General features: G+C 38.3%; 1 protein-coding gene across 1 annotated transcript in view; it reads right to left on the bottom strand.

Annotated features, from left to right (window-relative positions):
• Positions 1-16,881, bottom strand: part of NDUFAF2 (NADH:ubiquinone oxidoreductase complex assembly factor 2) — a 170,440-nt gene continuing 153,559 nt past the window's right edge. Inside the window, exon 4 of the mRNA XM_047875275.1 lies at positions 1-332. Coding sequence (XP_047731231.1) covers positions 84-332 — 249 coding nt within the window. The 3' untranslated portion in view covers positions 1-83. The remainder of the gene's footprint in view (positions 333-16,881) is intronic.

Here is a 16,881-nt window from a genome sequence, read left to right as displayed (position 1 = left end):
TACAGTCAGAAAATAACAAAGTAATCTTTATTTATTTTATTGTTAAAAAAGTTACATACAAATGAAGTATTACCACAGTGCATTCATTGATTGGGGTTCTTGTCGCCTTGTGGCATCCAGGATCCTGGTTGAAAGGTTTTACCAGTGCTGGTGGGAGCCACTGAGGGTTCGTCCTTTCCAAAGTATGGAGCAGAGGCGTGGCCTTTGATCTGAGTCTGAACTGGTGGAGCCAAAATTTCTTCGTTCTCTTTGCTAAGGAGTTTTTCCTCTTCATAAAGGTCTTGGCTTTTCCTTTTAATGACTTCTCTATTTTTTTCATTCTTTAGGATTTCCTGCATATATATATTAATGAAAGAAATTATTAAATTTCTAATTAGAAGAATTAGGTTTTATGAAACTAAATAAAAACTAATAGGTTTTATGAAAATAAAAAAAAGCCAATAAAAATGTATATATATGATACTTGCTTTTACATTTAAATAATATATAGATAGGCACAGGGCAAGTTGAAAAAAAAAAACTATCTGATAATATACCAGTGTTCTTTGAATTAAACAGCTCTGCCATCATATACCATAATAAGGTGTGAATGACCTTAATAAAAATATTTACTACCCAAGAAGTGAAACTACTTAACATGAAATACTACACAAGAGCATAAGTCACTCTCTCAAAGATCTTAAGCTTAGCAGCTATATTCTGGCTCACAACTGATAAGTGATTGCACTTTCTGCTGGAGATGAAGTGAAGGTGACGATGGCCTCAGAAAGATGCTCCTACCAATCTTTTTCTGTGGGAATTAAAGCATGGATGCTACTGCCACCCCCTAAAGCGCCAGACCCAAGTCCCATCTGTGTCCCTTTCTGTTCTGGGGTGGTGTGGCAGTGAGGAGGAGGAGGAGGATGGAGTCAGAGTTTCGCATGCCCCAGACACCAGTGGCAGAGGGGCACTCTCAGAAAGGCTTCCTCTGGGAATGCAAGCTGGTGCAGCCACTCTGGAAAACAGTATGGAGGTTCCTCAAAAAACTGAAAATAGAACTACCCTGCGACCCAGCAATTGCACTACTAGGCATTTATCCACGGGATGTAGGTGTGCTGTTATGAAGGGACACATGCACCCCCATGTTTATAGCAGCACTATCCACAATAGCCAAAGTATGGAAAGAGCCCAAATGTCCATCGATGGATGAATGGATAAAGAAGATGGGGTAGATCTATATCTATCTGTCTATCTATCTATCTATATCTATCTATCTATCCATACACACACAATGGAGTATTACTCGGCAATCCAAAAGAATGAACTCTTGCCATTTGCAACTACACGGATGGAACTGGAGAGTAATATGCTAAGTGAAATTAGTCAAAGAAAGACAAAAATCATATGACTTCACTCCTATGAGGACTTTAAGAGACAAAACAGATGAACATAAGGGAAGGGAAACAAAAATAATATAAAAAACAGGGAGAGGGACAAAACAGAAGAGACCCATAAATATGGAGAACAAACTGGGGGTTATGGGAGGGGTTGTTGGAGAGGGGATGGGCTAAATGGGTAAGGGGCACTAAGGAATCTACCGAAATCATTGTTGCACTATATGCTAACTAATTTGGATGTACATTTAAAAAAATAAAAAAAAAAATGCTTCCTCAAATCAGTGCAAGCTATTTGTACAATGCAGTTCAGTCCCTAAGAGTTGCTATTCTACCTCGAAAGATCTATACCCCCAAATTACTGTATTTCACTGAATACAATCAAAACACTGAATTTTAGATTTAAGAAGCATTATTGTTACATATCCCACTAAAAAGGGCAAACTCTACATATCCTCATTTCAGAGTTGTTAAAATTTGAAAAGATGTGCGTCTTAAAAACAGATGAAATATAGTCATTACATCTTTTATCTTTACTGATTCCTTCTTCCTCTTCTATCTTAATTCCTTTGAAATGGGTAATATTTTTAAATGTTCTTTTTGCTTATCTGTATTTAAAAAAATTTCCTTAACATATATGTTATGTATGAAAAAAATTGAATGATAATGAAACTAATATTTGACAACACTGACAAAAACAAATTGGTGCAGCTACTCTGGAAAACAGAATGGAGGTTCCTCAAAAAGTTAAAAATAGAAGTATCCTATGATACAACAATTGCACTACTACGTATTTACCCTAAGGATACAATAATACAGATTCAGAGGGGTACATGCACCGCGATGTTTGTGGCAGCATCCAGTGATGAATGGATAAAGAATATGTGAGATGTACACACACACACACACACACACACACACACACACACACACACATTAAAATTTTTTTAATGTTTCTTTTTGAGAGCATGAGCAGGGTAGGGACAGAGAGAGACAGACACACAAAATCCAAAGCAGGCTTCAGGCTCTGAGCTGTCAGCGCAGAGCCTGCCGTGAGTTTCGGACACACAAACTGCATGATCATGACCCAAGCCAAAGTTGGATGCTTAACCACTAAGCCACCCAGGTGCCCCAAGAGTAGTCAGATTTTTAAGCATCCTGTTGAATTCTCAGGTGAAGTGACGATGCATCACAAAAAAATTTCTCCCTTGGGGTGCCTGGGTGGCTCAGTAGGCTAAGCATCCGACTTCGGCTCAGGTCATGATCTTGGGGTTTGTGAGTTCGAGCCCCGCATCAGGCTCTGTGCTGGGAGCTCAAAGCCTGGAGCCTGCTTGGGATTCTGTCTCCCTCTTTGCCCCTCCCCCACCCACACTCGGTCTCTCTCTCTCTCTTTCTCAAAAATAAACATTAAAAAATTAAAAAAAAATTTTAAAAAAGGAAATCTCTCAATATGATACTGGAGATACTGGAAGTAGACAAAAATACTTTTCCACATCTCCATACACTTTAGTACCCTCTGTGACCTACTGTGTCTTCATGGAAGTTCTTGGAGCAGAATGAAAACTACGGGACAGGGTTGAACTTACACTACTAACCAACCACAGGTAGCAAAACGCTACTGAGAAGTTCCTATGCAGCTTGTTTGGTTTTGGTTTAAGAGGATCAGTGACATGGCCTGAAGCTGCCCATGCCTGCTTTATTTACCTCAGCTCTACTGCTGCAGTCTTCCAGCTGGCATAAGCCTCTAGCTTCTGCATAAAGGAAAACTGAGGGCAGAGAGCTGTTCTTTCTTTTGCTCTGTTTTCACATTTCTCTTCATTCACCATTACTCTACCAAATCAGTTTGGTATAGACCTACCTTATGACCCAGCAGTAGCATTGCTAGGAATTTACCCAAGGGATACAGGAGTACTGATGCATAGAGGCACTTGTACCCCAATGTTTATAGCAGCACTCTCAACATTAGCCAAATTGTGGAAAGAGCCTAAATGTCCATCAACTGATGAATGGATAAAGAAATTGTGGTTTATATACACAATGGAGTACTATGTAGCAATGAGAAAGAATGAAATATGGCCCTTTGTAGCAACGTGGATGGAACTGGAGAGTGTGATGCTAAGTGAAATAAGCCATTCAGAGAAAGACAGATACCATATGTTTTCACTCTTATGTGGATCCTGAGAAACTTAACAGAATCCCATGGGGGAGGGGAAGGAAAAAAAAAAGAGGCTAGAGTGGGAGAGAGCCAAAGCTAACTGCCAACAACAGCCATCTAGGCAAACAAAAAGCCAATATGAATACATTAATTATTTTAACATATGAAGATAGATTAAAAATTTCAGAGTTGAAAAACATGGAGATTATAATTTCTCCTAGAAAAGAATTTACTTCTTTTTTCTTTTTTTAAAAACTAATTTTTACCAGACCCCTCCTAACGGCTTCCAGGAAAATTAAACAGAACATAAATCATGTATGAAAGGAAATCTAATTTTGTAAATATTTGTAATAGATAAAATGAAAGTACTTAGGTAGAAAAAATAGGAATTTTTGCACTTAAAGATAAACATCATTTTTAATAAAGCCTATTTTACAGTAGAAATTACCATAAAATAAGAATTCCTCCTTATATTTCCTTTGAACAACACCTTACGTCTCAATATGTTCATCAATAAAAACAGTATGTTTGTTTCAATGTGTAGAGATAAACCAAGAGCAAACAGGTCTTCCTTCAGATAAATGTTTATATGTTTAAAAAAATCCTTTTATTTGCTGCTTTTTAAAAAAATTATTATTTTTAACATTTATTTATTATTGAGAGTCAGAGAGAGACCGAGCATGAGCATGGGAGGGACAGAGAGGGGGAGACACAGAATCCAGAGCAGGCTCCAGGCTCTGAGCTGTCAGCACAGAGCCTAACATGGGGCTCAAACTCACAAACCGTGAGATCAAGACCTGAGCCAGGTGCTTAACCAGGCACCCCTATTTGCTGGTTTTTTCCCCTGACAGTATTTTTCAACATAAAAAAAGATAGTTGTTTCACTTGCATTGTACCACAATTTACTTAATGAGCAGACCTACTGTTGTCTCCAATATTACACATTTTCATTTAAAAAAATAGCACCCTGATGACCATCCACACATTCGCTGTCCCTGAAACACAGTTGCAATGCCAAAATACCTCTTACTAGCTGGGACACCAAGAAGGTCACTTAACTTTTTTCAATCTCAGTTTATCTGAAAATGGGAATGAAGTGACTGTGTATATATAAATATTTACATGTCAAGTACTCATCTGTATACTGTTCACATTGATAGGCTTTCTGAAAGTTTGTGGTTAAGACCATGGGCTCTACTGGGTGTTGTATTTAAGTGATGAATCACTGAATTCTGCTCCTGAATCCAATACTGTACTGTATGTTAACTAACTACAATTTAAATAAAAACATGAAAAAAAAAAAAAAGACCATGGACTCTGAAGCAAGACTACCTGCATATAAATGCCAGTTTGGCCATGTACTAGCTATGTGACCCCATCAATGTTGCTTAACCTCTCTGTGTTTCAGTTTCCTCATGTGTAAAATGAAGACAACAATGCTGTCTTCTTCAATGTTCTAAGAACTGCACAAGAATGGACTGCTGGGCAATGATAAGACAATAGAAGAGGGTACAGGTGACTTTTTAAACAGTGGATTTTTAAAAAAAATCACTTTATTTATTTATTTATTTATTTATTTATTTATTTATTTATTTATTTATTTATTTATAATATATGAAATTTATTGTCAAATTGGTTTCCATACAACACCCAGTGCTCATCCCAAAAGATGCCCTCCTCAATACCCATCACCCACCCTCCCCTCCCTCCCACCCCCCATCAACCCTCAGTTTATCCTCAGTTTTTAAGAGTCTCTTATGCTTTGGCTCTCTCCCACTCTAGCCTCTTTTTTTTTTTTCCTTCCCCTCCCCCATGGGATTCTGTTAAGTTTCTCAGGATCCACATAAGAGTGAAAACATATGGTATCTGTCTTTCTCTGAATGGCTTATTTCACTTAGCATCACACTCTCCAGTTCCATCCACGTTGCTACAAAGGGCCATATTTCATTCTTTCTCATTGCTACATAGTACTCCATTGTGTATATAAACCACAAATTCTTTATCCATTCATCAGCTGATGGACATTTAGGCTCTTTCCACAATTTGGCTAATGTTGAGAGTGCTGCTATAAACATTGGGGTACAAGTGCCTCTATGCATCAGTACTCCTGTATCCCTTGGGTAAATTCCTAGCAATGCTACTGCTGGGTCATAAGGTAGGTCTATTTTTAATTTTTTGAGGAACCTCCACACTGTTTTCCAGAGTGGCTGCACCAGTTTGCATTCCCACCAACAGTGCAAGAGGGTTCCCGTTTCTCCACATCCTCTCCAGCATCTATAGTCTCCTGATTTGTTCATTTTGGCCACTCTGACTGGCGTGAGGTGATACCTGAGTGTGGCTTTGATTTGTATTTCCCTGATGAGGAGCGACGTTGAGCATCTTTTCATGTGCCTGTTGGCCATCCGGATGTCTTCTTTAGAGAAGTGTCTATTCATGTTTTCTGCCCATTTCTTCACTGGGTTATTTGTTTTTCGGGTGTGAAGTTTCGTGAGCTCTTTATTGATTTTGGATACTAGCCCTTTATTCGATATGTCATTTGCAAATATCTTTTCCCATCCCATTGGTTGCCTTTTAGTTTTGTTGATTGTTTCCTTTGTTGTGCAGAAGCTTTTTATCTTCATGAAGTCCCAATAGTTCATTTTTGCTTTTAATTCCCTTGCCTTTGGGGATGTGTCACGTAAGAAATTGCTGCAGCTGATGTAAGAGAGGTCTTTTCCTGCTTTCTCCTCTAGGGTTTTGATGGTTTCCTGTCTCACATTCAGGTCCTTTATCCATTTTGAGTTTATTTTTGTGAATGGTGTGAGAAAGTGGTCTAGTTTCAACCTTCTGCATGTTGCTGTCCAGTTCTCCCAGCACCATTTGTTAAAGAGGCTGTCTTTTTTCCATTGGATATTCTTTCCTGCTTTGTCAAAGATGAGTTGGCCATACGTTTGTGGGTCCAGTTCTGGGGTTTCTATTCTATTCCATTGGTCTATGTGTCTGTTTTTGTGCCAATACCATGCTGTCTTGATGATGACAGGTTTGTAGTAGAGGCTAATGTCTGGGATTGTGATGCCTCCTACTTTGGTCTTCTTCTTCAAAATTACTTTGGCTATTCGGGGCCTTTTGTGATTCCATACGAATTTTAGGATTGCTTGTTCTAGCTTCAAGAAGAATGCTGGTGCAATTTTGATTGGGATTGCATTGAATGTGTAGATAGCTTTGGGTAGTATTGATATTTTAATAATATTTATTCTTCCAACCCATGAGCACGGAATGTTTTTCCATTTCTTTATATCTTCTTCAATTTCCTTCATAAGCTTTCTATAGTTTTCAGCACACAGATCTTTTACATCTTTGGTTAGATTTATTCCTAGGTATTTTATGCTTCTTGGTGCAATTGTGAATGGGATCAGTTTCTTTATTTGTCTTTCTGTTGCTTCATTAGTACTGTATAAGAATGCAACTGATTTCTGTACATTGATTTTGTATCCTGCAACTTTGCTGCATTCATGTATCAGTTCTAGCAGACTTTTGGTGGAGTCTATCGGATTTTCCATGTATAATATCATATCATCTGCAAAAGTGAAAGCTTGACTTCATCTTTGCCAATTTTGATGCCTTTGATTTCCTTTTGTTGTCTGATTGCTGATGCTAGCATTTCCAATACTATGTTAAACAACAGCAGTGAGAGTGGACATCACTGTCGTGTTCCTGATCTCAGGGGGAAAGCTCTCAGTTTTTTCCCATTGAGGATGATATTAGCTGTGGGCTTTTCATAAATGGCTTTTATGATGTTTAAGTATGTTCCTTCTATCCCGACTTTCTCGAGGGTTTTTATCAAGAAAGGATGCTGAATTTTGTCAAATGCTTTTTCTGCATCGATTGACAGGATCATATGGTTCTTATCTTTTCTTTTATTAATGTAGTGTATCACATTGATTGATTTGCGAATGTTGAACCAGCCCTGCATCCCAGGAATGAATCCCACTTGATCATGGTGAATAATTCTTTTTATAAGCTGTTGAATTTGATTTGCTAGTATCTTATTGAGAATTTTTGCATCCATATTCATCAGGGATATTGGCCTGTAGTTCTCTTTTTTTACTGGGTCTCTGTCTGGTTTAGGAATCAAAGTTATACTGGCTTCATAGAATGAGTCTGGAAGTTTTCCTTCCCTTTCTATTTTTTGGAACAGCTTGAGAAGGATAGGTATTATCTCTGCTTTAAATGTCTGGTAGAATTCCCCAGGGAAGCCATCTGGTCCTGGACTCTTATTTGTTGGGAGATTTTTGATAACTGATTCAATTTCTTCACTGGTTATAGGTCTGTTCAAGTTTTCTATTTCCTCCAGTTTGAGTTTTGGAAGTGTGTGGGTGTTTAGGAATTTGTCCATGTCTTCCAGGTTGTCCAGTTGTTGGCATATAATTTTTCATAGTATTCCCTGATAATTGCTTGTATTTCTGAGGGATTGGTTGTAATAATTCCATTTTCATTCATGATTTTATCTATTTGGGTCATCTCCCTTTTCTTTTTGAGAAGCCTGGCTAGAGGTTTGTCAATTTTGTTTATTTTTTCAAAAAACCAACTCTTGGTTTCATTGATCTGCTCTACAGTTTTTTTAGATTCTATATTGTTTATTTCTGCTCTGATCTTTATTATTTCTCTTCTTCTGCTGGGTTTGGGGTGTCTTTGCTGCTCTGCTTCTATTTCCTTCTATTTCCTTCTGCTTCTATTTCCTTTACACCTAAAGGAAATAGAAGCAGAGCAGCAAAGACACCCCAGATTTTGTATTTGGGATTTTTCTTGTTTCTTGAGATAGGCCCGGATTGCAATGTATTTTCCTCTCAGGACAGCCTTTGCTGCATTCCAAAGCATTTGGATTGTTGTATTTTCATTTTCGTTTGTTTCCATATATTTTTTAATTTCTTCTCTAATTGCCTGGTTGACGCATTCATTCTTTAGTAAGTTGTTCTTTAACCTCCATGCTTTTGGAGGTTTTCCAGACTTTTTCCTGTGGTTGATTTCAAGCTTCATAGCATTGTGGTCTGAAAGTATGCATGGTATGATCTCAATTCTTGTATACTTATGAAGGGCTGTTTTGTGACCCAGTATGTGATCTATCTTGGAGAATGTTCCATGTGCACTCAAGAAGAAAGTATATTCTGTTGCTTTGGGATGCAGAGTTCTAAATATGTCTGTCAAGTCCCCTGATCCAATGTATCATTCAGGGCCCTTGTTTCTTTATTGATCATGTGTCTAGATGATCTGTCCATTGTTGTAAGTGGGGTATTAAAGTCCCCTGCAATTTCCACATTCTTGTCAATAAGGTTACTTATGTTTGTAATTGTTTTATATATTTGGGGGCTCCGGTATTCGGCGCATAGACGTTTATAATTGTTAGCTCTTCCTGTTGGATAGACCCTGTAACTATTATATAATGTCCTTCTTCATCTCTTGTTACAGCCTTTAATTTAAAGTCTAGTTTGTCTGATATAAGTATGGCTACTCCAGCTTTCTTTTGGCTTCCAGTCACATGATAAATAGTTCTCCATCCCCTCACTCTCAATCTAAAGGTGTCCTCAGGTCTAAAATGAGTCTCTTGTAGACAGCAAATAGATGGGTCTTGTTTTTTTATCCATTCTGATACCCTATGTGTTTTGGTGGCGCATTTAGTCCATTTATGTTCAATGTTATTATAGAAAGATATGGGTTTAGAGTCATTGTGATGTCCATAGGTTTCATGCTTGTAGCGGTGTCTCTGGTACTTTGTCTCACAGGATCCCCCTTAGGATCTCTTGTAGGGCTGGTTTAGTGGTGATGAATTCCTTCAGTTTTTGTTTGTTTTGGAAGACCTTTATCTCTCCTTCTATTCTAAATGACAAACTTGCTGGATAAAGGATTCTCGGCTGCATATTTTTCTGTTCATCACATTGAAGATTTCATGCCATTCCTTTCTGGCCTTCCAAGTTTCAGTAGAGAGATCGGTCACGAGTCTCATAGGTCTCCCTTTATATGTTAGAGCACGTTTATCCCTAGCTGCTTTCAGAATTTTCTCTTTATCCTTGTATTTTGCCAGTTTCACTATGATATGTCATGCGGAAGGTCGACAAGTTACGTCTGAAGGGAGTTCTCTGTGCCTCTTGGATTTCAATGCCTTTTTCCTTCCCCAGATCAGGGAAGTTCTCAGCTATGATTTCTTCAAGTACCCCTTCAGCACCTTTCCCTCGCTCTTCCTCCTCTGGAATACCAATTATGCGTAGATTATTTCTCTTTAGTGCATCACTTAGTTCTCTAATTTTCCCCTCATACTCCTGGATTTTTTAATCTCTCTTTTTCTCAGCTTCTTCTTTTTCCATAATTTTATCTTCTACTTCGCCTATTCTCTCCTCTGCCTCTTCAATCCGAGGTGTGGTCATCTCCATTTTATTTTGCAGCTCATTAATAGCATTTTTTAGCTCCTCTTGGCTGTTCCTTAGTCCCTAGATCTCTGTAGCAACAGATTCTCTGCTGTCCTTTATACTGTTTTTAAGCCCAGCGATTAATTTTACTACTATTATTCTAAATTAATTTTCTGTTATATTGTTTAAATCGTTTTTGATCAGTTCATTAGCTGTTGTTATTTCCTGGACGTTTTTTTTGAGGGGAATTCTTTCGTTTTGTCATTTTGGATAGTCCCTGGAGTGGTGCGGCACTGTAGGGCACTTCCCCTGTGCTGCCTTGAATAACTTGAGGTGGTGGGCGGGGCCCAGTCAGACCCGATGTCTTCTCCCAGCCCACCACTGGGGCCATGGTCAGACTGGTGTGTGCCTTCTCTTTCCCTCTCCTAGGGGTGGGATTCACTGTGGGGTGGTGTGGCCCATCTGGGCTACTTGCACACTGCCAGGCTTGTGGTGCTGGGGATCTGGCGTATTAGCTGGGGTGTATTGGCAAGGTGCACGGGGGCAGGAGGCGTAGGCTCAGCTCGCTTTTCCTTGGAAGATCCGCTTCGGGAGTGGCCCTGCAGCACTGGGAGGGAGTCAGGCCCGCCGGAGGGATGGATCCACAGAAGCACAGCGTTGGGTGTTTGCGAGGTGCAAGCAAGTTCCCTGGCAGGAACTGGTTCCCTTTGGGATTTTGGCTGGGGGATGGGCGAGGGAGATGGCGCTGGCGAGCGCCTTTGTTCCCCACCAAACTGAGCTCTCTCCTCCCAGGGCTCAGCAACTTTCCCTCCCATTGTCCTTCAGCCCTCCCTCTCCGAGCGAGCTGTTATCTTATAACCTCCAGATGTTAAGTCCCGTTTGCTGTCCGAACACACTCCGACCGGCCCCTCCTCTTTTGCAAGCCAGACTGGTGGGCTCTGCTTGGCCGGCGGGCTGCCCCTCTGACCCGGCTCCCTCCCTCCAGTCTGTGTAGTGCACACAACCTCTCCGCCTTTCCTATCCTCTTCTGTGGGCCTCTCGTCTGCGCTTGGCTCCAGAGAATCCGTTCTGCTAGTCTTCTGGCGGTTTTCTGGGTTATTTATGCAGGTGTGGGTGGAATCTAAGTGATCTGCAGGACACGGTGAGCCCAGCGTCCTCCTACCTCCTACGCAGCCATCTTCCTTAAACAGTGGACTTTAAATAGTGGCTTAACAGGTGGATTGTTTATTCCATTTTATTAAAAACATAAATGTACCAAATTTATATTCACCTTCTTTCTCATCTCAGAGAAGAAATAAAGTTTCTTCAATACTTATACCCTGTTTAAGTAAGTACTTAACATTTTAACTATTTTGTAACAAACATTGAATAACTATTTGTTGTGGAAATTTTGTAAATAGCAGAATCCCCAAATCAGTTGCTATTCTTATGAAGAATAGACAGAATCTGTGATTTTGCTGGGTTGAAAAATCTTCAACATTTTAATGTGTTACAGCTTCCAACAAAGGCAGCAACAATTATCACTGGGTTGAGAATAGAGGTGTTAGTAAAACACAGTCTACTGGCTTGAGAACAACATGGAGTAACTGGTACCACACTAGACTTTCTGCCGTAAACAACTAGAAATCCAGACAAAAAATACTAAACTTTTCAGATATTAAACAAGTGGTAATACAGTATGGTGCTCCCTGAGAGAAGGGAAACAAATGAGGTAAGTGCTGTATTACCTGAGCTTTCTTCCAAGGCATATTATGGGGTTCTGCACAGAGTGGGTGAACCCAAGCAGGATTTGGTGGTCTTGTTGTGCTAGAGAGATGTTGTTTATGGATTCTGAGGAGGCCAGAATTTGTGAGGCAGAATACCAGCATATACACAGAAAAAGTTCTAGAAATCTGTAGAGGGGACCACTTGAGTGTACAGCTGAGTATTAAGCTGTATGAGGGTAGGGTGAGATAATACAGGGCCAGGAAGGTCAATTTCTGGTTAAAGAGTAAATACTAGGAGCTATAAACTGAACAACTGCTTGAGACTGCCTGAGACTAAAAGACATTCAAGTTCTAATCAGCCAGAGATGCCTCACTGAACACACAGGGCATTCGGTATATATAAACACTTCTGAAAGATCAAAGATCACTCTTTAGGAGTAAGGATAAGTTGGCATGAGAGCAGAGGTGACTCTACACATGCATTGGACCATACAATAGCCACTAGCCACACACTGTTATTTAAATTATTTAAAATAAAATAAATCCAGTTCCTCAATTGCACTAGACACATTTCAAGTGGAAAGAGCAAATATAAAACATTTTCATCATTGTAGAAGCGCCTATTTTGATACCACTGCTAGATCAACCCTAACAAAACTTAAAAATAAGCCTCTAAAAGTTTGGACTGATTAAAATGTAATTTCAAGTACTCCAAAACAAAACTCAACATTTTTAAAAGGAGGACAAGAAAACCCAGACAGTAAGCAATACATTATTTCAATGTTCATCATCCAATCAAGAAGTGAAGAAAGAAAGTGTGACCATGCCAGTCAACAGAAACAGACCCAAACATGATAGAAATTGTTCATTAATTAGGTGGTAAATACAAAGACTTTATCACAGCTACTATAAATACATTCTAAGACATAAAAGTGAACATAAAGTGAAAAATAGAAACTATTAAAAAGAACCAAGTGGAACTTATACAGGTGAAAAATATATTAGGTGAAAAATATGATGGACTTGCCCAACAGCAAATTTGACACTGCAGAAGAAAAGAACAATAACTTTGAAAACAAGGCAGTGGAAACTCCAAACTGATGCAAGAGAGAGAAAAAAAACTTAAAAGCTGAACTAGAGCCTCAGTGAGCTGTGGGACAATATCAAGCAGTCTAACATACATGTAAGTGGAGTCACAGAGAAGAGACAGAAAGGGGTGGAAATAATGAGTAAGAATATTCCAAATCAATAAAACAAATCTACAAAACAAAACAAAACAAAAAAACTACAAGCAGGAGAAATACAAAACCAAAGCACATCAAAATCAAATTGCTAAAAACTAATGGTAAAGAGAAAATCTTAAAATCAGCTACAGAAAAAAAAAAAAGATTTATTTACAGAAGAAACTAAAATAAATACTACTGAGTTCTTATCAGAAAGAATACAAGGTATAAAACAATGGATGTGCTGAAAGATAACAAAACTCAACTTAAAATTCTTTATCAAGTGAAAATATCCTTCAAAAATATAAGCAAAATAACATTTTCAGACAAAGGCTGAATTTATCACAAACCCCTACTACAAGAAACATTAAAGAATGTACTTCAGGTTGAAGGAAAATGATACAGATGAAAACGTGAACCTACATAAATGAAGGAATAGTGACAGAAATGACCAGAATGGAAGACATCATTGTATGGAAAAATGTTAGTTTTGTAGACACCCTGTTAGGTGCTTGGTGCCCTCGAACTTTATGTCACCCACTATAAATTCCTTGAGCACATGAAGAGCATCATCACACTGTCCATGAAACTATTGCTATAGATTTTGAGGCTTATCATGATTGCACCCTCATCAAAACAACTTCTCAAGGCTTGCAAAGATACCAGTTACCACTAAATTGATAAGCAGGACAGCCTGAAGGCACAGAAGCATGCAGCCCTTAAATTAATAAATACCATTAGGTAGGAGGCAGACAATGCTTCATTCCCTCTCTATTCCCATCCAACAAAGAGTGTATGTCCACCAAGCCTTCCATATCTTATACCATTGACTGCACTTCCCTGACCTGGGATTTGAAGCAGTATATCAACAATGGCCCTCCTCCATCTGAGGCTGAGCCCAGTGGAGCTGACAATCAGAAAGTCATGCATGAGGTCAACCCCATTCTGAGAGGGTCACATCCAAGAGTCCCCTGGAATGAAGTTCCGAAGGATATAATTTTTAACTAATCTCAAGGAAGAAGAGGAAGAACCCATACTCCACAAGGCATGAGCTATATCAAAATCTGTTATTTCAGAACTTTCTCTAAATATATTGTTAATGAATGACTATTCTCTGACAATCTCCTTCATTTCTACAGGCAGCAGGGTATTCAGTTAGAGCAAATTAGCTTTTATAAAAGAGCCTTGACAATGGGAAAAGAAACAAATTCAGTTGTAAAAAGCTTTCAGTGTTTGAATTCATGTATTTTTCTATGTATATTGTGCATTACTATTGTTTGTGAAGGATTACACTGAAAAGACTTAAAAAAAAAAAAAAAGGAAAGGCTTGGGGTGCCCGGGTGGCTCAGTTGGTTGAGCGTCCAAGTTCGGCTCAGGTCATGATCGTACAGTTCATGAGTTTGAGCCCTGCATCAGGCTTGAGGCTGTCAGTGCAGAGCCCACTTTAGATACTGTATCCCCACTCTCACTTTCTGCCCATCCCTTGCTTGTGCTGTCTCTCTCTCTCAAAAATAAATATTAAAAAAAATGTGTACCTTTAAAAAAAGAAAAAGGAAAGGCTCTGGATGCCTTTAAAAAGCTCATCCCGGGGCGCCTGGGTGGCGCAGTCGGTTAAGCGTCCGACTTCAGCCAGGTCACGATCTCGCGGTCCGTGAGTTCGAGCCCCGCGTCAGGCTCTGGGCTGATGGCTCGGAGCCTGGAGCCTGTTTCCGATTCTGTGTCTCCCTCTCTCTCTGCCCCTCCCCCGTTCATGCTCTGTCTCTCTCTGTCCCAAAAATAAATAAACGTTGAAAAAAAAAAAAATTAAAAAAAAAAAAAAAAAGCTCATCCCTGTTTTTGTAGCATAGTCAAGTTAATGGTTATTAATTGCATACCATTCATTAATTAGGTGATGTGAACTCAAGCCCAGAAAGGATGTAGTTGAAGCCCTTTTCAGTGTCACTTCTTTGCTAAACTTTGCTTAAGAGCTCTTTTGTGAGCTGGACTACTGTACTCAGTATTGCAAATTGCTAAGTGTGGTAATGAAAAAAGACTGAAAATTTCTTTTAATTAATAAGATACAGACAAAAACCTTGACAAGGCAATCTACTAACAAGGTGACTTACAGTTCACTCATAAACCATACCCAGGATATAATCCCACTCCAATCATACAGTGTCTTAGGCAAATTCTAGTATACATGAATTTTCCAAGATAGTGAAGAAATTAGCTCTAATATACAATTATACCTGTGGGAAGTGTTAGGTAACAGAATGGCATATTGGATATAAAAACGAGGTAAAATAAATGGCAGGCTAGGACTAGAGGTCTCTGTGATGATGCCTTGGGAGAGATTAAGGAAACCGCAATGTCAACTTGAACCCTGCAATTGCACTCTTGTATCTGAGAGAAGGGAGAGAGCTGACCATAGGTGATCCCTGATGAAGTTATCCTGGCTACAAGAAAGTTTAGGTTATTCAACAAGTACTGGGGAAAGAAGGGCTGAGAAATATCCAAGTGAGCTAAAAAAAGGTTACCCAAAGATTTTTCAGATATCTACATCATTCTGCATCTCTGGGTCCACACTTGGACCAGAGGTGTGGAAATAAACAATTCTGAGTCTACATTATTAAATGGAATTGAATATGTGGATACAGATCTGAACATACATTCAAAAACATCTTAGGAGTGCTACCTGTTTTTACACATATACCTAGTAAGCAAGGTACAAATTACCCATTACTACTAATTTAAGATATATAAAAATATCACTTGTATTTTTAAATTCCTTTGTAGGTGCCATATGTATGAATAAAACTGAATGATATAATTCGAGATCTAATCCCCTAACCCTATTTCAACTGAGAATTCTTCTATCAAGGAGTGCTTTAGTAAAACTCTCTAAATATATATACAATGCTGATGGTGTCATATGCATGTTAAATATAAAATTCCATAATAATAGATTTCAAAATTATTTGATAAGTTTCATATAGATGGATCTGGAAATGGAATAGAGCTAATGGTAAGTCTTTTATTAGGGAAATATAATGTTTATTTTAAAAGTGCTATGAATCCAGCTAGGAAAAAAGGCAGGCACAATACATATATACATATTATAACCCATTTATTCTTTGATGCTCTGGTTCCACACTTCTCTGGAGTTTATCATTTATAAATGGTCTCCATTTGATTTCAAGTACTTGTGAATTCCAAGTACACCATATATAACTATGTTCAAACTGAAGCACAAAACCCATCTCAAGATGAAATCTAAATACAATTTAAAGTAAATGAAACAGTTCTTAGAAGGTTTGTTCTATTCAAGAGCAAGCAAAGACGCAGGAGTCAGTCTTACAGATAATGATAAAACTGGCCATGTAACTAGATTTTTTTTTAAGTCTTCTGTGGGAATAAAAGCATGCCTATTTCATAATGATCATGTACATAACAAAAAAGGAAATTAAAGTCTTTAAAAGTGTTAATTTGAAATTGTAAATTAGTAATATATTTGTGGCAAAAAGCTTAATGTAAATATAACTTTAATAACTACTGGATCTAGGCATATACTTTTCAAAGTGCACATAAGATAAACATTGAATGTAAGTTTTGGTCTTAGAAAGAGATCAACTTTCTAAAATATTTAAATTGCTAACTACATCTCCCCAATCCCTACATTTTTTTCAACTCTTGCCACACATGTGCTATATATAATATAAATACATTTGACTTTGACAGCTCCATTAATTTCTTTCCATACTTGAAACTATACATACTAAGTATTTTTTAGATGAATGAATATAAAAACTTTAAAAGTATGAGTATATTGCCTTTGAGTCAGCCTTAGAAAAATATTTTGAAGAAGACAAAAGATTTAGTAAATACGTTGTAAGTGAAAATCTGGCAGAAAGTATGTTCCAGGTCCCCAAACCTTACACATTTGATTCCTATAAAATGGTCTCATCCAGAAAGTAGCCTTCCAGAATATGCTCCTTCCCCCTCCTCACAATCAACATAATTTTAACAGGAATTTGGTGTACAACTATTTCAAAATGTTCTAAGCTG

This window comes from Prionailurus viverrinus, chromosome A1 (assembly GCF_022837055.1).
Source record: "Prionailurus viverrinus isolate Anna chromosome A1, UM_Priviv_1.0, whole genome shotgun sequence".
NCBI lineage: Eukaryota > Metazoa > Chordata > Mammalia > Carnivora > Felidae > Prionailurus > Prionailurus viverrinus.
This window is presented reverse-complemented; position numbering and strand designations above follow the sequence as displayed.